The sequence below is a fragment of the Gossypium hirsutum genome, chromosome D07 (genome assembly GCF_007990345.1).
Source record: "Gossypium hirsutum isolate 1008001.06 chromosome D07, Gossypium_hirsutum_v2.1, whole genome shotgun sequence".
NCBI classification, from domain to species: domain Eukaryota; kingdom Viridiplantae; phylum Streptophyta; class Magnoliopsida; order Malvales; family Malvaceae; genus Gossypium; species Gossypium hirsutum.
In genome coordinates this window covers 7,291,727-7,314,302 of record NC_053443.1, presented here as the reverse complement: position 1 = coordinate 7,314,302, position 22,576 = coordinate 7,291,727, and the positions used below count along the sequence as shown (strand labels likewise).

General features: G+C 32.4%; 2 protein-coding genes and 1 long non-coding RNA gene across 11 annotated transcripts; 2 read left to right on the top strand and 1 right to left on the bottom strand.

The window, feature by feature from the left end:
- The first annotated feature begins 3,130 nt into the window (after positions 1-3,130).
- LOC107953329 (ABC transporter G family member 11) lies at positions 3,131-8,971 on the top strand. Its single transcript, XM_016888611.2, has 10 exons — positions 3,131-3,710; positions 3,800-4,089; positions 5,493-5,664; positions 5,763-5,885; positions 6,013-6,141; positions 6,228-6,422; positions 6,519-6,605; positions 7,135-7,407; positions 7,489-7,596; positions 8,508-8,971. Exons 1-10 carry the CDS (start codon positions 3,324-3,326, stop codon positions 8,850-8,852), a joined length of 2,109 nt encoding a protein of 702 aa, XP_016744100.2. The 5' UTR covers positions 3,131-3,323; the 3' UTR covers positions 8,853-8,971.
- Positions 8,972-12,050: 3,079 nt separating this feature from the next.
- LOC107953330 (vacuolar protein sorting-associated protein 26C) lies at positions 12,051-18,515 on the bottom strand. Of its 7 annotated transcripts, none has more exons than XR_005916040.1 (14): positions 18,130-18,306; positions 17,952-18,044; positions 17,784-17,848; positions 16,675-16,729; positions 16,082-16,171; positions 15,904-15,988; positions 15,723-15,818; positions 15,354-15,538; positions 15,155-15,243; positions 13,851-13,950; positions 13,737-13,777; positions 13,227-13,303; positions 12,840-12,939; positions 12,051-12,377 (listed from the first exon to the last, which is right to left on the bottom strand). XR_005916040.1 is itself a non-coding variant. In XM_041097311.1 (12 exons), exons 1-12 carry the CDS (start codon positions 18,295-18,297, stop codon positions 12,909-12,911), a joined length of 1,098 nt encoding a protein of 365 aa, XP_040953245.1. In that variant the 5' UTR covers positions 18,298-18,515; the 3' UTR covers positions 12,607-12,908. The 7 variants fall into 7 exon arrangements, 2 of the variants coding, with proteins under 2 accessions (XP_040953245.1, XP_016744102.1); XR_001699184.2 differs by having other exon boundaries at positions 12,840-13,036; positions 18,130-18,305; XR_005916039.1 differs by lacking the exon at positions 13,227-13,303 and having other exon boundaries at positions 18,130-18,313.
- A 950-nt stretch (positions 18,516-19,465) lies between these two features.
- Positions 19,466-22,576, top strand: LOC107962481 (uncharacterized). 3 transcript variants are annotated; one of them, XR_005916038.1, is made up of 4 exons: positions 19,471-19,904; positions 20,557-20,819; positions 21,370-21,757; positions 21,839-22,576. It is a non-coding gene; the product is annotated as an uncharacterized lncRNA (long non-coding RNA). The 3 variants fall into 3 exon arrangements; XR_001701642.2 differs by having other exon boundaries at positions 19,466-19,904; positions 21,365-22,576; XR_001701644.2 differs by having other exon boundaries at positions 19,478-19,904; positions 21,370-22,576.

Sequence of the window (22,576 nt, the reverse complement as noted above, 5' to 3'; positions counted from 1 at the left end):
AGCAAAATTTCCTATGGTTTTCTAAAATAAAGTTTTGCATTTTTAGATAAGTAAAATATTTAAGAAAATAATATGATGTATTTATATGCATACATCAAAATTATTTTTTTTCTAATTTGATTTTATATACGTATAAATAATATATAATTATGCCAATGTTTAAGTTATTTAATTTTATTTTTTGTTAACGCTATAAATTATTATATTATTCTCGTTTTATTTCTATTAAATCAAAATATTTCTGGTATAAATAAAATAAAAAGGTATTATCTTTGTATTAATGTTAAATATAACACCTATTAAAATATAATATAACTCCACGCATCGCATGAGTTTAAAACTAGTTGCTATTTAAAATCGTATTCTTTAATTTTGAATTTGTATAGTCTATAATATATATATACATATAAGCATGATTTTGAGAAAATTTTTAAACTCACGAGAATATTCTTTATTTTTTATCGTATTACTAAATTAACTTTGAAAATAATTATAATTTAATTTAGATTTATTTATTTATTTATTTATTTTTGAACAATTTCATTATAGGTTATGATCATATCTACTCCTTTTTTACACAATGCCTAGAACTACTACTCATAATCCTTCCCCAACCTATAAATAGGGGGATAATGCGCTTCATTGCACTTAAACTCACGTCGTCCTGCATTGACAACAATGCCCATGTCAATCAAGTTAAAACTCAATGGGTAATTCAATTTATAATGATTAGTTAAAAAATTTGTGCAAATTTTAAGATAGAATTATTACTTGGATAGAACTCTAAGCATAAAATATAGAAATATTTTTTTATAATTATTATTATTTTTAAAAAAAATTGACTTTAAAAAATTGTGTTAAATTTATTTATTTTAATTTGTGTTATTGATATAAAATATAATTTACTTGAATAGAACTTTAAACATATTGATTATCACTTAATTAATATTAGTGTTATATACCAATTAAAATTAAAATTTAACTTTATAAATAGCATTCGATAATTAGGCATATTCAATTAAGTAGCATCTAAAAAAAATTAACGATAAAAAATTGGAGATTTTTAACATTAATAAGCTAGAATTACAAAAGAAAAAAGAAAAGAAAATTAAAGTCATGGCTCTTCAAAGAAGCACCATTGAATCATATTCAAACCAAAAGTTGACATTGGAGAGTGATCGAAGATTATATTATTTGATGAAGAACTAAATATGATATTACAATATTTTTAAAAAAAAATCTATAAGTTTATTTTATGTGAAACAAATGCTCTTAAAGCAAATTTTTTTTAATTTATACATTATTTGTTTGGTGTAAAGGTAATCATGGGCTGGGCAGGGTTCGGGCTGGGTTCAGACAAAATTTTAGGGTCATTTTCTAGGCACGTGCCCGACCCGGCCCAAAATATAGGCCTAAAAATTTGTCCATGCTCGGCACGGCCCATATTAAATTTTACAACACCAAAATAGCATAAAAAACCTGCAAAATATAATCAACCAACTAGAATATATATACATTAACCAATTAACATATTTAATTTTATAACAAACTAAATTTAAAACTAAAAATATATATTTAATATATAATTCGGGTCAAGCCAGGCCCGGGCCAAAAAAGTTTTACCCGAGGCCCAGCCTGTTTTCTAAACGGGCCTCATTTTTTTCCAAACACATATTTCGAGCCTATATTTTTACCCGAACCCTCCCATTTTTCAGATGGGCCGTCGGGCCGGGCCGGGTAGCCCAACCCATGATCACCTCTAGTTTGGTGCAAGTGAAAATTATTTTGTGGGTTTGTTTCGAAAAGGAAAAAAAAATCAAATTTCAACCATTTTTTTAATCACTATTATTATATATGTTTTTTAATATAGTTTAAATATATTTCTTATTTATCATGAGCTATTATTATAATTGCTATATGTTATTTTACCTATTTTTTTAAATTAATATTATAGTTTACTTTCTTATATAGTTGTAAATTTGTATATTATTTAAAAACTAAGTGAAATTATCATTATCAATGATAAGTAACAATAAATAAAAATATGTTATTTAAAAATTAATTAAAAATTAAAAGTGTAAATTTACATGCAATGTTAGAAACTAGTCTATTTAAAATCATATATAGGTTAAAATTTTCCATTAGTCCTTGTACTTTACGAAAGTTGTAGATTTAGTCACTATACTTTATTTTGATAAATTTTAATTACGAAAGTCGTAAGTTTTGAAAAGTATAGGGACTAAAAAAGACCAAATTAAAGTACAGAGACTAAATCCACTACTTTGGTAAAGTACAAGGACTAATAGCAAATTGTAACCTAGGCATAATGACTTATTTGACCCTCCAACTTTACAAAAAAAAAAGGTCATTTTAGCCCTACATTTAATTTTTCGTCTTTTTTAGCCTTGAGCTTGTGTTGTTTGTCAAATCACTCCAAAACAAATAAAAAAAAGTTAATAACTATTAACTTTGTTAACGTGACATATACGTGACAATCCAAGTTTATGACATGTTAGCAGTTAATTGTTTTTTAAAATTTAAAAATATTATTTAATAATCTTAATAAATTTAATAAATTTTAAATATTTTTTTAAAAAATATTTTATTTTTTATTTTTTACTTTGAATTTTTTTAAATTTTAAAAATAATTAATTAATTGTTGGCGTGGCATCCACATGTATGCCAGGTTAGCAAATTTAATAGACGTTAATTTTTCTATTTATTTTGGAATGATTTGACAAATAGTACAAACTTATAAGAGTTAAAAAAGACGAAAAATTAAATAAAAAACTAATTTATTTTTTTAAAAAAATTAAAGGGATAGTACAAACCAGTTGAGTTGTTAAAACACTAGTAATAAATATGTAAAATTAATGAGTAAAAAGAGAAACACTTAAATTTTCAAAAAAAGAAATCATAAACGTATTCTTCCCATCTCATACTAAAATTAATATAGAATATAGTTTTGTATATTAGTATTTAAGCTAGGCATGATAAATATAATTCAGATGTTGCGTGTGGATATTTAAAACAAGTAGCAGAGTAGCATGGGTCAATTACTCCTATTAAATGCATCCACCAACAACCACCGGAATGAATTTAATGGTTTTAGATAAAAAGGTGGTGACCTTCAATCATCCCCCATACTTTTTTTGCTTTTTAATCCATTCTTCATTATCTATCTAATTCTTCTGTGAACACAAAACCAGCTCTCAAACAAGAAAACTAGTTTTTATTTTAATCCAAGTTTATGAGTATATGTTTTGCATGGGGTTCTCTTAAAAACCTAAACAAATTTCATTCAATAGCTATTTGATCTCATCATGAGGAATTCAGCAAGCAATGTTATGATGGAGATAGAATCCAATAAACCAGCAGGGAATGGGATGGTGATCGGTGGTTTAAGTCCTTTAAGTGAAACCTTATGGAGAGAGAAGACTAACACTGAGTTTGTAGGAGATGTATCAGCCAGACTCACTTGGAAAGATCTCACCGTAATGGTAACTCTCAACAATGGTGAAACTCAAAAAGTACTTGAAGGACTCACTGGTTATGCTGAACCAGGTACTTTAACAGCTCTAATGGGTCCTTCAGGCTCTGGCAAATCAACCCTTCTTGATGCGGTTTCAAGTCGTTTAGCTGCCAATGCTTTCCTATCAGGAACCATTCTTCTCAATGGTCGTAAAACCAAGCTTTCCTTCGGGACCGCAGTAAGTAGTACTTGTATTGTTTAATCGTTCTAGTCCCTCACTTATTATGTCTTGAATCTTGAATTTCATTTACTTTTGTGTGTGTTTAGGCCTATGTGACTCAAGATGATAACTTGATTGGTACACTGACTGTTCGAGAAACAATCTCTTATTCGGCTCGATTACGTTTGCCTGATAAGATGCCATGGTCCGAGAAGCGAGCCCTTGTTGAAAGTACTATTATCGAGATGGGGCTCCAAGATTGTGCCGATACCGTCATCGGGAATTGGCATTTACGTGGGATTAGTGGAGGAGAAAAGAGGAGGGTTAGCATAGCTCTTGAAATTCTAATGAGGCCTAGATTGCTATTTCTTGATGAACCAACCAGTGGACTTGACAGGTTTACTTATATCTCTTTTCTATAGATACTGTGTTTCCGACATAATCTTTTGTTTCAATTGGCTTAACTCCCTAATATAGTAAACTGTTCTTGTTGTTGATTTTGCCCTTTTTTTCTCTGTCTTTCCTTTTATCACTTTTTGTAGTGGACTTGGTAAAATGTTTGGTGGTTTTTTACTTGTTTTTGGAATCACTTGTTTAAAGGCTTTTGTATTACGTAGTAGATTACATCTTGTCTCCCTTACTAAAAAAATGGATAAATTAATTATTTTAGGTTAGATCAAACAGTAAATTAATCATTCTGTTAAAAAAATTATCCATTTCTACTATTAAAAATTAGTTCATATGCATTGTGTCATTATTTGGTTATTTTGTCAACTATGTCAATTTTTAACAAAAAGGACCAATTTACTCTGTGGTCTACTATACAGAGATCAATTTACTTATTTTTTAAATAAGTGAAGCCAAAAATAATCTAATACCTAATATGAGGTGTATATGATATTTTTACCCAATATAGATATATTTTGGGCACATATCCTCAATATGTTTATGATAATGCAATATTTAGTTTGATGATGCAAGATTTATTATTGAACTTTACCAATTTATTATTTTGATTTTCAAAGTTAGTGTTTGTTTGATATGTTCTAAAAAGGAATCTTCTAGGTCCTAGAGAACCTTCTTTAAGTTTTACCCTTATGGTTTAATTGCTAAAAAGCTTAATTACCATTTAAAGCTTCGTTTGGAAGAATGGAAAGGAGTTCTCATCTTAATTTTGAAAATAAATTCCTTTGTCTATTGAGTTAAATATTACGAATTAATTCAATACTAATTTCATTTAGAAAAATATTAAAAATAATATCATGGGTCAAATATTATTTTGACTAAAGGAAATATTAAAAAATTAAAATTTAAATGATTAATAAATATTATTATAAAGTATTTTGATCTTTTCATACACTTATATGTTGTGAAGTAGAAGATGCTTTTAAAAATTTTGATAGTATTTATTATTGTTATTAAAATGTATTTTTGAGAAGATGTCTATTATAGAAATGATATCGTGAAGTAGAAGATTTAATAGGTAATAAAAAAAAGTAATTTTTAATGAAAATTAAAAGCTAAATATTTTGACTTGGGTTAAATTTCCGGTTTAAAATCAAGATTTAATTTGACCAAATTTTTTATTTGAAACCATAGTTTAGGTTGAAAATAATTTTGAATGTGAATGATAAACCATGCATACTCAACCTACCATTTTAACCAAGTTATATATAATATTTAGGGTTTATTTATCACCGGTTGTATCATAATACAATATTTATTAAAAAACTTTTAATGAGGTGTATTCCAATGTCTTAACCTACAATTGTTTCTTACATTATGAATACAAAATGGCAGTGCTTCGGCATTTTTCGTAACCCAGACATTACGAGGGCTGTCAAGAGATGGTAGAACAGTGATTGCTTCAGTCCATCAACCCAGTAGTGAAGTGTTTGAGCTATTTGATCAGTTGTATTTGCTGTCAGGGGGCAAAACTGTTTATTTTGGTCAAGCATCTGAAGCATACGAGGCAACACTTTTCTTCTGAGCTCTGCTTCCTTCTTTATAGATATGTACATTGGATATTTACTAATATACTCTTCATTGAATTGTGGATAATGCATGCAGTTCTTTGCTCGAGCTGGATTTCCATGCCCTGCCTTGAGAAACCCATCTGATCATTTTCTTAGATGTATCAATTCTGATTTTGACAAGGTTAAGGCTACTCTTAAAGGTTCCATGAAATTACGGGTATCTCCTTCATTTCCCTTTCTTTACTATTCCTTCCTACTTTGCTACATTCCACATTTATATAACTGAAATCCCTTTCTTTACTTATAGAATGCCTTATTTATGTTGGTAATTGCTTTATGATCAGTTCGAGGCAAGCGATGATCCACTTGAGAAAATAACCACAGCCGAAGCCATCCGAAAACTTACTGATTTCTACCGAACATCTCAACAATGTTACGCTGCAAAGGAAAGGGTTGATGAGATATCCAAAGTTGTAAGTAGTTTAATACCCACCTCTCTTTGCATTGGTTTCCATTGATAGTTATTGGCAGTTGAATCATGTTTTTTGGTATATTGCAGAAAGGAACCGTGTTAGATTCTGGAGGCAGTCAAGCTAGCTTCTTGATGCAGTCATACACTTTAACCAAACGCTCATTCATCAACATGTCCAGAGACTTTGGCTATTATTGGCTGAGACTACTAATATATGTTGTAGTCACTGTCTGTATTGGAACCATTTATCTCAATATTGGAACCAGCTACAACTCAATTCTGGTACTGTCTTATAAGTGCTAGTAGAACAACAGCTTTTTGTTTTTTTTTTCTCTAGAAATTGTGCTTATTAATCAGCTTTATTATCTTATGTACCAGGCAAGGGGTTCATGTGCATCTTTTGTTTTCGGTTTTGTCACATTCATGTCAATTGGTGGGTTCCCTTCTTTTGTAGAGGACATGAAGGTGAGTACTCGTATGATCGACGGTAAAAGTACCGTGAAGGAACTAAGGATCGAATTGCAATTTGTTCCCTCTACTCAAAATATGAGTAAATTAGTTCATGTACAATAGATGAAACAGCAAACTGGTCCTTCTATTAAAATTTCATCAATTTTTACTGTTAAAAACTGGTCCCTGTTCGTCAACAAGAGGTGCACGTGGCACACCATGTGTAACTGTTGGTTATTTCATCAGCTACACCTGTTTTTAACACATAACATGGATAAAAAAATTAACTAAAAAGATCAATTTGCTCTTTGATTTAACGTACAGGGACTAATTTGCTAATTTTTTTAGTAAAGAAGGTAAATTGCAATCTGACTTCCATGACAAAGGGGGCAATGCAATGGCCTTGGCCCCCCAAAAATGGTAGATTTATCATTTAATCCCTCAATTTTAAAAAATTACATGTTAGTATAATGATAAAATTATATTTTAGCCCCCAATAATTTATGATTCATCATTGGCCCCTGGCTTCGTCCCTGTTTTGTAGGTTTTTCAAAGGGAAAGGTTAAATGGGCACTATGGTGTCACCGCATTTGTTATTGGGAATACAATCTCAGCTATGCCATTCCTCATTATGATCACTTTCATCTCTGGAACTATTTGTTACTTCATGGTTCGTCTTCACCCGGGTTTGGAACATTATTTGTTCTTCGTATTGTGCCTTTATGCTAGTGTTACTGTGGTTGAGAGCTTGATGATGGCCATAGCCAGTATTGTCCCTAATTTTCTGATGGGTATTATCATAGGAGCAGGGATTCAGGTTTGTCTTACTTTCACAATTATCCCTTTTTTTACTAACGTTTATTAGGAAGGATTACACAATAGTTGTGTTTTGTTGCAGGGAATATTCATGCTTGTTTCTGGGTACTTCAGGCTCCCGAATGATATCCCAAAACCTGTCTGGCGTTACCCAATGTCCTACATCAGCTTCCATTTCTGGGCTCTACAGGTGAAGTACCAAATGAAATTGTTCCAGTGGAAAAATAGTACTTTTTCCCCATTAAAATTTATAAAATTATAAGTTAGCAAATGGCTAAATTGCATTTTGGTCCCTTAAAAATAATAAAATTTAATTTAATGTTTTAAAAATTATAAAGATATAAAGCTAATGCAACATAAAAATACATATATTAATTCTGCTCCCCAAAATATAAGTTTTGGCTTCGCCTTAGTTGTTAGGATTTAAGAATGGTTGATGGAAATCAGAAATTATTTTTTTGGGGTGCAGAATTGAGTAATTTATTCTTATATGAGAGCTAAAATACAATTTCATCATTGTATTAGCTTATAAATTTATAATTTTTAAAGTGTTAAATTAAATTATTATCAATTTTGGAGGAGGCAAAGTGCAATTTAATCATTTATTAATTTATAATTTTATAAATTGAAAGGAGTCAAACTAATATTTTCACTTTTACCATTTATTAACTTATAATTTTATCATGAGTGTTTCCCTAAAATGGGAAATATCACTTTAGACCTTTTTAACTTTTATAAAATTATAAGCTAGTAAATGGTCAAATTGTAATTTGCCCCTAAAAATGATAAAATTTTAATTTAATCTTTTAAAAATTATAAAGATATACCCTAACACGATGATGAAATTATATTTTAGCTCTTATAAAAATATATAACTTAATTTCACCTTTTCAAAATAATTTCTGACTTCACCAATTGTTACGATTTAAATATTGGTTGATGGGACCCCAATGTTTGGCCTCTTGGCCGTGTTTACCCCATAGCCATAGCTCACATCGTGGGTTTGAATAATAATGTGTTCAGTGATTTACTTCTGCCATGGTTGCTTTGTAGGGGATTGATGCAATTGGCTCATTACTAACATTGGTTTTTATTTTTCAGGGGCAATACCAAAATGATCTAAAGGGATTGCTATTCAAGAACCAGTCCCCAGAGCTTCCCCAGATCCCTGGTGAATACATACTGGAAAACGTGTTCCAAATCAATGTAAGACGGTCCAAGTGGATCGATCTGAGTGTTATATTCAGCATGATCATAATATATCGAATCATATTCTTCTTGATGATAAAGATCAGTGAGGATGTTACACCATGGATCAGAGGTTTGATAGCCAGGAGAAGGATGCAACAGAAGAATGGAATACAGAACACGACGGTGGCACCTGATGGTCTCACCCAGTCACCTTCCTTGAGAACATACGTAGCTACCACAAGGGATAAAAGATAGATTTTAGGTTCATGCTTCGCATGCTATCCTCACATCATTAACATCTCTTCCTTAGGCTTTACTTGTTTTTTTTTTTTTGTTATTATCTATTCTATATATAAAATGGTGGGTTAAATTAATGTTACGAGGTAATTAATATTATTATGAGGATATATCTTTTCATTTTTTTATGTAATCTTTGAATAAAACAGCTAAAAAACATTATTTGAAAATTATTTACAAGAGATGGTGAAACTCAAATTTCTCAATAGATATTGAAATCATCTGCTATAAGTGAAGTGAATTTTTTTTTGAAAAGCGGACGTGGGACGTGATGCGATGGGATAATTTTTTTTGACACCTCATTTCATTATATGGAATTACAATTTTATAGTTGCATATATATATAATTATTAAAAAGGTAAAAATGTAATAACATGTTATAGAAAAATTCATATGTTTTATGTTTTGATTTTTTTTTATGAATTATGTTTAAATATTTACTTGCCTTGAAAAATATTGAAAATATTAAAGATAAATTGCAAAAGTTTAATCGAAGCAAAACAAGGTGGGATGAAGATGGATGCATCTAACATCCATGGAGGTGATAATAGTTTTCAAGATTATACATCCATAATGGAGTGGGTGGATGGTGGAGCAGAGTGATGATTGTGAAGCAGTGACAAATTTAGTAACATTCGATTTTGCCCCGCTCTATTATCATCCTAACCAACAAATTTATATAAAAATCTTTTACTACTCCACCCATAGCCATTTGTTGAAATAATTTTATAAATATATTTTTAATATAGAATATTTATGTTGTTTAACTTAATCAAATTAAATTTTTAAGTCTGAATCAAAATTATCAGATTTACTTTTAATTATCAATACATATTTAAATTAAATAAATCAATAAATCCTATGAGTTTACATTTGATGCACAACAAGTCTAACTAAATGACCTCATCTTAATCTCATGGCAAAAGTGGGGACAAAGAGGCAGGCATGAGCCTTAGCCCTAAACAATATACAAGAAAGGTAAGAGGGATCATTTAAAGAATCTGAACGATGAAGGGTTGCAAATCAATGAGAAGAAGTTGTCTGATTTGTATGACGATTCGACTATCAAGAAGTCATAACAAAGTTGGAAGTCTAAGAGTTAAGAGTTGGATTTGGTGATTTCAGAGCATTTTCTGAAAAAAAAAAGGCCAAAATTAGATTTAGTGGCTCGAAAACTGTTTTGATGCACTGATATTAACATAATAGGTTGCTTTAATTGCCTTAACACTCGAATAATGATAAATCTCGAGTTTAACATCACATATACCTTCGATTTTTTTTCTTCACAACTCCATTTTGTTGTGGAGCTTTCGGTATTAAAACTCGATGAATAATACTTATTTAATCATAGAAGGTTAGAAATTCACCGTTCTCGAACTCCTTCCCATAGTCACTTCTGATTCTGATCACCTTACCAATCAACTAATTGTTCTTATTCATGAGCTTGATGCATTAACTTCTTTAAGACTCCAATGATCTTTGACATTTCCTTAAAAAAATTCATACAGACAAATACATGGGCTTTTTGTTTGCATAGGACCCATTAGATCCATATGAAGTAACTATATTGATATGTTGCAGCATTTTGTGTCACCTAATGTTGTTTTCCATTCATGCAATCTCCATATGGATTTGTTACTACTCCATCAAGTTTAGGTAGCCTTCGTATTGCATCATATCTAACTATTCTTTCGAGACTTTTATAATCCACATGGTCGAGTTGTTGATGCCACATTTCAAGGTCTTGTTTCCACTTCATGGAATCAAATGTCCTAGCTCCTTCCATGATTTGCTTACTGGTTTGATCCGTTACCTCACATCCTTCCTTTGGGAACTTTACATGAAGTCCTTGATCACACAAATGAATGATTCTAATCAGGATTTTTTTTAGTCCTTCAACTGGAAACATGTTCTTCAACTCAAGTAAATCCATCAATATCTAGAATTCCCTTACCAAGAATCCTTCCTTTCTTCTCATCATCATATGTGACTCTTTCGTAGTGATTGTTGTAAGTCTTTTAGGACTTCTTTCCCTTTAATCATATGTCTCGAACATTCACTATCAAAGAAATACGAGCAGCAATCAGATATTTTGTATTTTTTCTGCCTCTAATCTTATTTCTACCGATATCCCCTCGTTGTTCTTGGTTTTTATGTAACATGGTTGCAACATCTCAGATCATTAAGAAGTTTGTAGCAATTTGGTTCAACGTGACCAATCATACTAGAATAATGGCATATTGGCTCTCTTTTCTACTTGATCTCTTTGGTCTGAGATATCTCTTTCTAAAGAGAAGTTTTAGCAACTTCTTTGTCTCTATTCTACTGGAAGCAAGAATTTTATTAAGCTTTTAGCTTCTGGCTCCTGCCTTCTTCAAGATGGCTTGAGCAACAACTAAGCTTCACGATCTTCTATAAGAATATACTTTTTATTTTCATTCTTTAAGCCAAATATCTCATTTTTTTAAGGATTCATTGACTTTGCAAACGAAGTCCCATTTGCTCAGCATCACCATTGAATTCTTCTAAATCTTACTTGGCGGAAATGTTTATAGTCTCTGATTTTACTATAAATGCAACATAGTTGCTAATGTGCTCTTCATCTTCTCCTCATCACTCCATGTTATATTAAAAGACTTGTTTTGTTAGTGTTGCCATTGTATACAGTTCTTTTTCTCCTTGGATTTTTTCTCTTTAACATTTAACCTTCATTATTCCTGCTAAGAATATGTCCTACATCTTCACTCTTATTCGTCTACTGGAATTTTCTGAAGATTTTATTAAAATTCTGTGAGAAGTGAAAATTGTTTTTACAATTCTTTTGTTGAGGCAGATGTTGCAACGGAGGTTTTGATATTCAGGACTATGCTTCAGTCAACTTTAATCTCTTTCAGGTTCATCTCAAAAGTTGGTAAGAAACCAATCAATTCATCTATTCTCAGGGTGTCAGATATATTTTGCCTTAATGACTCCAACAACAAATGGTTTTGGCAAAGACCTCCTCACCTTTCACATTAATTTGACATTTGAATGTTTCACCAACAACAAATGCTTCATTAACGATATTACATAACTTAGCATAAAAATTAGATGTCTAAAATTTTCGAACCTAAGCCTCTCTTGCAAAAACAGATTTTGAAATGTGCATGAATTCTTGAAGACCTTACTCAATTGAATATTGCATTCAGAAAAGCTGACATTCTTGTAGATCTACCGATTCAGGAATTGTTCCAACCTTAATCTAATGCACTTTTAAGTGAAACTACATCACAAAATCGGTTCTTCCTACACAGAACAAATTAATCTCTCTAATAAACAACTCAAAATGCTTCTGATTCTGCACTCAAACAAAGGTTCCTCAAAGAACATATTTGTGCTCATTTAATACACACCCAACAATGAGAGATAAACATTCTTTTTATAAGCACTTAATCCAGTTATTGTGATTGTTTCATCCTCCTTGATTGCAGGGATAAAGTAAGCCTATAAGAATTTCCAAAATACACAATATTAATTCCTTTACCATCTCGGTCAATCTCCTCAATTTACAAAAGAATACCACTCCCATTTTATCAGATTCCTATATCTAGTTTCCATTTTTACAAACAAATCACCTTACTTTGCTGCCGCTAAAAAGATAAAACTCAAAAGGTCACAATTCAAAATTGGCAAAAATTAGAAAACTCGAAATACCCAAAATATTACATTGCAATGATGCAACATACAGTGTCAATTTTTTATTTTCAACAAACTGCACAAACATAAATTAATTAAAATAACAATTTCAGCTGCTAATGAGTTCTGAGATATGGTCCATTTCTCTACATGCTTAAGCAATACAGTGTTTATTGTTATATATACCAAGGGAAATCAGTGGTAAAAGGTCATTTCATTTCATCATTAAGAAACTATGATAACTACTAAATAGTTCCAATGTCCGATTACCTTCCTACGGTTCCTGGTGGTTCCCAGCCTACACTGCTCAGTTCTTATGTAGTAGATCATAGAAAACCTTCAGCTTTCTACAGTCCAAGATGCATAAGGCCTGCATAGCATATATTTATTTTTACCCAAACAATTCAGTTCTTATGAAGTAGATCATAGAAAACCTTCGACTTTCCATAGTCCGAGATGCACAAGGCCTGCATTGCATATACATATATATATATATGCCCGAACAATCTTTCAGTAAAACAAATACAAACAATTTTTTTTTTAATTTGTTCTGATCACAAAAAGTTCTCATACTTGATTCACTTGAAATGTTCCATATTTGAAAGATCCAAATTCCAAAAAAAAAAACACACACACACACACAAACCCAACTCTTACCCAAACTAAAAATGAAACAAAAAGCTTAAGACAGAAGACCAACTCTATCCGCACAATTAACCAAACTTCATCTTTCCCTGTGACAATAAGAACAAAAAATTGTATCAAATATCTGCAGTTCTGCACCTTTAAAGGGATCTTCACACCTATCTCATTCATTCTTATGAGAATTTACTTCATTATATTTATAACCTTTGAAGGGATGCAGATACTGGAATTCAAACTCCAAACCTGCTAAATACCACATCTTAGGAACCAATTGAATTAAGCACCAGTTTAAACATGTTTTATTTCAATCCTATGGAATAGTAATATGTACAACCATATTGAAGTTCCCAATATCTGCAAATTTGGAAGCTGCTTACACATTTAAGTTTATAACTAATCAAGCACATGCATGTTATCAATATGATGCATAAATATGCATAAGTTTCTTTCTTCCTTTTTTTGTGTCTCATAGTTACAGCTATACTGGTTAATATTGATATTCAAAAAGTTTGTGGAGCTCACCTTGCTCGAACAAGTTCAAGTGGGAGAGTTTCCATTGCCATCTGAAATTTGAAAAGACAGATTTAGATGCAGCAAAAAGATTCACTTTGGAAAGAAACCTGGAATAATGCTTACCCATAATCTTGGAGTTAGTGGATCAAATTTTGGATGTAATCTGGATAATTCAGACTGAAAGAAGATGACTATTGCAACTTTGAATTCGATAGAGAATGGACTGCACAGAATATTTCAGAACATATACATAAATTACATAGAAAATAGTTATAAGAATGATATCAATTGCGAAAACTATTATCATGAAGAAATGTGAACACATAATTCTTGTTGCCTGCTTAAAATTATTGATAAATTAACCAATATTGCTGTAACGACTTTATTGAAATGTCTACTTTCACATTCATTTTTAATTGCAAAACTGTATTTCTATGCAAACACATCAGGATCTGGTAATCTACTGTAAATTTTAACAAGTATGATTGAATTTATCAAGGTAAGATAATCTTTAAGCAGTCTCTATCAGATTGACAATGACTATAGTGAGAATATGTATAGGTTTAAAATGACTTAATAAATATTAATATTACTAGGGCCTGGCAGCAAAAAGAAAAAGTTATACTAGAAAGGAACTTGGATGATGAATTCCCAAGAAAGACTAATAGATGTATTACAATCAGAATAATCTCTAAGAGATTATTAGAAATTAGATTAGCTTGTTCCCAATCTTTTATATACCAAGTTCCTCTTCGTTAAAAGATTTCTACGCTCACAGCCAGATAATCTGGGCATACACTCCTAAGCAACCTCCAAATAGAAGGAAGCTTAATTCTAGGGTGAGGACCTGGTTTATTGGTTAATAAGTTCATAAAAGTTTGTAAACTATCTTTAACGAAACATCTGAAAGCTGAAAAAGCCCTGCTCCCCAGAAAATTAGGTAGTCTACAACTGGTTGATGTTCACTCATCAAATTATATTCCACACAATGGGGAACAGGTCTGCATCAAGATATTAAAGATAGACCACACCAATGCAAAAGGCCTTATATCCTAATAAGGGAGGAAAATAGCCAAGAAGATGCTTTTTATTTTTTTCATCTCAATTTGTTAGTTTTGAATCATTTTTTGGTGAAAGATATTGCAGAAGTTATCAATATCTGCCACATTCCAACCTCTTAGGTTTCAGCCCCTTTACCTTGCTATGCAGTATATCCATTATTTGTAAACAAGCAGAAAATATCCTATTAACATAGAAAGCATACTCTAAAATATGGTAATTTATCAAGTTAGCATGCCAAGAAGCTCCCTATAATTTACTTAACATTTTCATTTAGAAGTCATAGATAATGATACTCATTTGATCACTGGTTAGTTACAAAGTTTACCAGGATAAAACACAGTCACTTGCATGCATTTGCAACTTACCCGGCTAAGACAGTTGGACAAGTCAAAAGACGGGGTAATACAACATATATTGGCAAAGTCATATTGCGACAGACATCTCCATCTGCTATCTAGAAGAGAATAAGTGAAAGATGTTACATGATACATCAACTGATTTTTTTCTTTTCATCCGAGATATATCAAATGAATAAACAGTTACAGTGAGTGAGAAGAATTGCACCTGTGTAGTCTGTATCAAAGAAGTTTCAGTGATGATTTTTTCCCCAAGAAGAACTGACTCTACACGAAGTAAGTGAATGTCAATAGAACAAATGGGAAGCACAGATGCTTCCACTGTTAGTTCTCCACTGAGAGGTTCAAGCATCGAACATTGCGTGGATATTCTTCCTGTGATACGAAAGCCACCTATTGAGCCAAACATCCAGTCAGCGTGGGTTAATGAAATCACCATATAAGAATTCAAATGCAATGATGTTGAAGTTCTACATCATCTGATCTCTTACAAATGTAACTATGAAAAATATACCGAACATTCCCTGCTTTAAATTTTGAATGATGCTAGAGCAAGAACTTGGGAAATAGCAAAAACCTGATTTCAGTTCTGGAAGTATAGGATGTCTTTGAGTGTCCTGAGTAATGTAAAAGATAACCATCTCAGGAGAAATTGGTGGATTAAGAAGATCAGCTGCAAAGATGTCACAAAAGACAAAGCCCATTTAATTTATTTCATGTTGATATAATTGAGAAGAAGACTTTAAACTGAGCCATGCCTTTATCACTTTCTACTATGAATTCCACTGTAGCAGATAATGATTTGTGCAGGTATCCTCTCATTATATCTACAGTTGCCAAATACTGTAACATGATTGATTAAAATAAATAAAGAGTCCAATAGTGACTGAACAACAAGATTAAACAGAGAGATTTCTAGGATAAGAAAATAGTCACCTGGATGCTAATATTGGTTCCATGGAAGGTCTCGTAAAACCTTTCTGAATTATCTTCTTTAGGATTCCGCAGAGTTATAGAGAACGGTATCTGTCACAACAAACAAGCATGACTTCTAATGGGCATATGTGGTACTTGCAGTTGATAAAAAATATGAGAATCAACCATCAAGGGCAGAAAACTAATTAAAAGATAGTTGCATCAACCATGTTTTGTTAAACTCTTGTCGCCAGCACACAAACCAGAATTCGGCCCTTCTAGTTTTTAGTAGAAATGTGGTGTTTAGGCCTCTCAGCTCTCTCAAAGGTTAGAATTTATGGTAGGGGCCGTGATTCATGCTCAAGTAACACTATTACAGAGTTGTATTTTTCCATTGAACTTGTTAAACTCTCACTTAAGCATACAGTAGTTGGCGTGAGTTGTCTTCCTCTTAGTTCAAAAACTAAAAATAAATAAACATATGTAAATCCTGTATACGGCAATAATATACATTGCAAAGGAAAAAAAGAGTAAGAAATAAAAGGAAAATTGAAATACAATTTGCACAAGTACACAAACATAAGGGAACTATAAATTTCATATTGATGTACTACCTCTGTTGTACCTGAAACAATTTTCCCAGATGGTCTAATCTCAAGGGTCCTACTCCTGTAAAGATAAGAAGAAGAATAACTTCTAAATATATTTGCATAAGTTCAACACAAGAAGTGCTTGAGAAAATTAATATAAGTCATACACACATGATGAATTTGGAATAACCCTTGGGTTATTTTGAGAAATACCACAAGTAATAGTCTAAGTAAAAGGATTTCCATAATGCATGTAGCGAGTACACCTCCAAGCTTCGGTAAGAAAATAATGCAGAAAGAAAGTGAAAATGATACAGTTACTATCAAAGAAGTGCTTCTAATAAAGACTTCAAGCACCCTTTGTTGAAGCCTAACACCTATGCAGGGCAAGGTTTCCTAGGCACAGTTGGTCTAGAGCCAAAAATATGGGATTAGGAATAAGAGCTTCAAATAACATGACTAGCTCCTCAGCCATTTCAGCTGTTAAAGAGAAGTACCACCCATTATTTTCCAAAGCTAACCACATAAAATGTTAAAGCATCGAGAACAATACCATCATGTATACACGTGTAACTATCGAAGGTGTGAGGCCTTGAGATCGAAATCCCAAACTTTCTAAATCATAAGAACCATCCCCTATTAGTTGTTTCATTTACCAATGTTCCCAACACCAAACTAGCTACCATTTAACCGTACGTTACTTAGAAGTTGATTCCTCTCTCTTGACAATATAGACTTGATATTAAATTTCAACATCATTTGCTCAATTATTTGAAATACAAAATAAGACACTGCTATACATAATTCATATTTCTTCCCATCCATCCTAAACAAATCAAATGCCAATTTTTACAACTTAAGCAAATGTCTGGGTCAGTTAGCAATTATAGTTAAGTAGGAATGATGAGAGATAATCGAAAAAATAAATCTATCTAAAATACAAGCGTACGTAGACAAACTGAGATTAGCTAAACGCTTAAAGGGATTCAGGCACAATTCGAAATCAGATTTTAGTAAAGAAGGCTGCATATTGTTGAGGTAAACTTTCATGTTTGATTTCAATTAGCCCACCTGTGTTAGAGATGGTGATTTAATATCATAATCATAAGTAAGCAAAATAAAAATAAACGTACAGGATGGTAATTGGTTTGACAACACCATAAAAGGACTCGATGACTCCTGCCGATCCTCCCCGAACCTTCAAACAGGAAAGATGAGGAAAAGAAAGAAAGAATAGTCCCATAAAACTCTGGTAGCGTGATATCTGGCAACAAATAAAGTGGTTACAGAAATTGAAAAACCTGGAGGTTGACTGAGCCGTTGATGGCCATGCGAATTCCATAGTGAGAAATGGAAGATGCAGACTTCACCAAGATTTTGCCTTCAAGAGGCTCCTATAAGGCAACATAAAATCCATCGTTAATCACTTTAGTTTTAATCCATTGCGGAAAATAGGGAGAGAAAGAGAGAAACACGCACGGAGGGGCGATAGATGCGGTTGGGTCGGGAGAGTGAGAGGTCTATTTTTGTTGACATCGCATCTATGGAAGCTTCAACAACTCCTGTAGAATAGATGAAGGATACCCAAAAAAAAAACAAAAAAAAAACAGAAACGGTATGACAAAAAGATTGGAAAGGAGAAGCCATAGATTTGGTAACTTCTAAGCTTTTTCAACGTGGGTAAATTGCCACATACTTCCCTAAACTTTGTTTAAAATTACGATTCAATCACCCAATTCTTTTAAGTTATTAACTATCAATAACATTATCGGATTGTTATAAAATGAGACTCAAATTAACTATTAAAGTTACAATTGTCAAGCATCTCCAGACGATATGCATGCATTGTTGGAACTATTGTGAGCAATAACATCACTAGCATCCTCCTATCTTATAGCTCGTGAATATCTATCATAAATGAGTGTTGACTACAATATTTCGGAGTAAAACTCACTAACATTCATTGTTGATTGAAGCTTCGATATTATTGACGCCTAATTATAGAAACCAGGATAAGTGCCACTAATATTCAGTATTTTCAAATTCCCTAGCATTATGGAGGTCTAGGTATAATATTCGTGGAAAGGACACGAACTACCCGATAGTGATTAAATATTTGATCCATATGCATGCCTCGGAATAGCTAATGTTCTCGCAATATTGGATACCTATACACAATATTAGGCATACCTTCCACCTCCACCGACAACTCCATAGAAACATCCTCACTTTTTCGATGCCCAAACACCATAGCCTCAATATCTTCATTATCGTTCAAATCCACTGTAATGTATTTACAAACTCTTCTAGTGGACCTCAAGAATCTAGACTCCATGCTAAAGATGCACTTAATACTCTTCCTCAGGATCCTTATTTTCATGTTATCTAGAGAAGCATCATTCTTAAAGATTATGTTGAACCTCATTCTTGATTAGAATACAACTTCTTCATCAATCAAATAAACCTCTTCGTTCAATTTTGTGCCAAGTATCGATCCGTCATCTTTGGCCTTCCAAAATGTAACTTTCAAATATTACCATAAATTTTACTAATTTATACAATTCTTAATAACAATGATTCCAATTAACTCATATCAATTAACTTACTACAGTGACAACTATAAACACAAACCTCATACCAAAAGTAGAACTTATACAATAAAATAACAACATAATTTACTTATACCCATGCATAAAACATATCCAACAACTACGAAAGCTTTACTAACATAACAAAACTTACACCATGTTTGGTTGGGTGTATTGGCTATGCCAATACACCCCTAATCGGTGGGCCCCATTTAATCCCACTTACACCCCTAATCCCCAAAATCCACCGATTTCTATTACGTTCCTCTCTCTCAGATTAGGTGCTGCTTGAGTTTTAGACCCTGTTTTACCCTCCTGCTTCCCCTTTCCGTCTTCTGTTTCTTCCTTCTGTCTTTCTTTTGCTGAAGATTACAATAGAATCGACGCTTGGCCTTCTCAACCTTCGATTAATTCTTCGATTTCTTCAAAGCTCTGGGCTCTTTTAATGTTCTCAATTTACTTCAAAGCCCGTTTCTTAATTCCCAGGTTTTCATAAATAAAATGGAATCTACCATGAAAATTTCGTCTTCAATAACGCTTCCTATAAATTCAACACCAAAATTACATGAATATAACAAAGTTTTGTATTGGTCCGCTGTATCCAATGGAAGCTACTCCATATCCAAAATCAGCGACATTTTCTCAAATGGCTCTGCTTCTCATGGGGTTAGTTCCATTTCTTCCTCTTTTTTCATATTTTGTTTGTATATTCCTATTCAACTCTTTAGAAATTTCTTAATCGACAAATTATAGAATGAAAAAGAAGCTCATTTTATTCTAATTTCAGTCAGTTTGTTGTTTGTTGAATTAAATATGATATTTCCTCCTGTAGAAAATGCTACTATATGTTAATTTATGTGAAATTCATATTTCCTTTTTTGGGTTTCTTTTGATTTGCCTGAAATTCAACTTTGATGAATTGTTGAATTTCAAGTTTGTACATTTATATGCATTAAGCTTTAAATGTTAATTGGTGCTCTGTTTCGTATTTAATCTTCAGTCACCTTAGAGAACACTTATTTTGGCAATTTTAGTATAACTAGCAGCTAAACTTTACACTTTGGATCTTGCATTCAATTCACTTCTATTTTTTCAAATTGGATTCAAAAGCAAATAAAGTTTTTAAGCAGTTAAGAATTTCGAGAAACATACAATTTTGGTGATGCATTTAAGGTGTATGTTAGAATCGGTGTTAGATTTTACTTTTGAGGATGTTCACTTTGAAAACTTTTGGAATTTCTGTTTGTGATGCTAATACGCCTTGGAAACAAGTCGATTATCGTTGAGTTTAACTGAAATGGTAAATTCTGATGTACAGGCTGAGTCAAGGGCACTGGGAGATGCGTAGGGACGAAGAAGTCGTCTAGAATCTCTATTTTGTTATGATAAGCCTATCCCCGAGGAATGAATTGAAGAATCAGTTGGGGTATCTTTGGCTGAAAAAAATAGTTGGAGATAATCCCCAGTGTAGTGCTTGTCAGGCCAAAGGTGTCGTCCTTTGTACCACTTGTGCTGGTTCTGGATTATATGTGGACTCGATATTGGAGAGCCAGGGTATCATTGTCAAAGTCTGCTGCCTAGGTGTGAAAATTTTCTCTTCTTTAATTTGTAAATAGGTGTCATGGATGTTTATGCAGTCATGCTCTACATTTGTTATGTTTCTATTTCATATTGTTATAGAAGGCAAACTATATTCGATTCCAAAAGTCTGGTTCTGCGTAACAGATGGATAAAATTCTAACTAGTATCCTTAAAACGGGTCTGTTCTGTGGAGAAGTCTTGAAGTGATTAAAGTAAGGTTTTACATTGATGCGTCAAACGTCATTATAGGGTATTTTTTGCTGTAAGGCTTGTGCATCCTTTACTTTAAACATTGTGAAATAGGAATCGACTTTGCTGCATTGTGTGCTTTCATTGCCAAAATGACCTTGATTTTAGTTGATACACGTGGATTGACTTGACTACTCTACCCATAAACATTAAGGCCCTTGTCATTTTGTCTGATCACCATGGACATTCATAGAATTTTAAGGTTTTGTCATTGCTACTATATTTTCTGCCATTGAGGGCCTCGTAAGTTTTCTTAACTTAAAAGATTTGTGTGTTCTAAGTTTTTGTTTATACAGTTCAGGTTGTGGAGGAACCGGCAATGTCATGTGCTCAGAATGTGGTGGCCGTGGTCATCGAGGACCCAAGTAACTTGTGGTTGGCAGCCTTCTATATGTAGCATTTACACATTGTAATTTCATTTTGTTTCTAGCTGTGTAATTCTTTTACATTAAATTGATGTATTTGACTCCTGCAATTTCTAATGGCATTTGCCTTCATTTTAAAATCCCTCTGGTTTGTTGATTGTTTTGGAACTGTATTGAAAATGATCTTTTGCTGAAGCAAACAAACGAGAAAGATATTTTATTTGAAATTTAGTTCATCTTAAATGATGCTACAAATATACAACAGTAATGCGTATAATTTGCAGAGAAGCGGAATTCTCAAAACCAGACAGGCTCGCCAAAATTGTAAGTTTTCTCATATGTTGGTATTTTCAGCAGTGTACTTTCTGTATTCTGAACAATGAATTCCTTTGATTAATTTCTCAGCTGCTCTTTCTATGGCTTCCAATTAACCACTAAACATTATATCTTTGAAGAAGCTCTTGAATGCGAACTGGGATCGTTGCATCGAACTGGAGGCTTTGAGGGTTCTCAGCATAAGCGACATAATAAGCTGAAACACATGCTTGTTGCCAGGCCTGAATCAGTGCTCTTTCTTGTACAGCAGACCATACATCTTGTTCTGAACTTGATGAAACACCATTGCCAGAAACCACATCAACAGGATTACTTTAATAATTCTTCCTTAATTCAAATCAAGGCTGATTTCCTTCTCAACCTTGTTTGCATGCCATTATGTGTGGTTTCGAGAGTTCAATTCTATAAGATGCGCTGATTTTGTTGCAGAGTATTTCATCACCACTACTAGCTGTAGGATACCTTGTTTGCATGTTCCTCAAATGTTTCACCAACATTTTTTTAATTCCTTTTCTACTTTCTTTTTTCTCGAAAGGTTTTCCCTGAGAAAGAAAAACACATAAGATGCATGTACTTCATTAACTCAATCCAACTGTTTTCTTCTCATGTATGCTTCATATTGAGTCTTGTGTTTTGTGCTGATGTGAGGGAGCATATATACAAATGACATTGGATGTATGACATAGGACTAAATAGATTTTGAGCTTTGACAAGCTGCTTATAAGCATTGTTTCTTATAGAAGAAACACATTATTGGAGAAAGCTTTTGAATCTCCCAACTATTGGATTTGGGTTTCTTTTTGACAA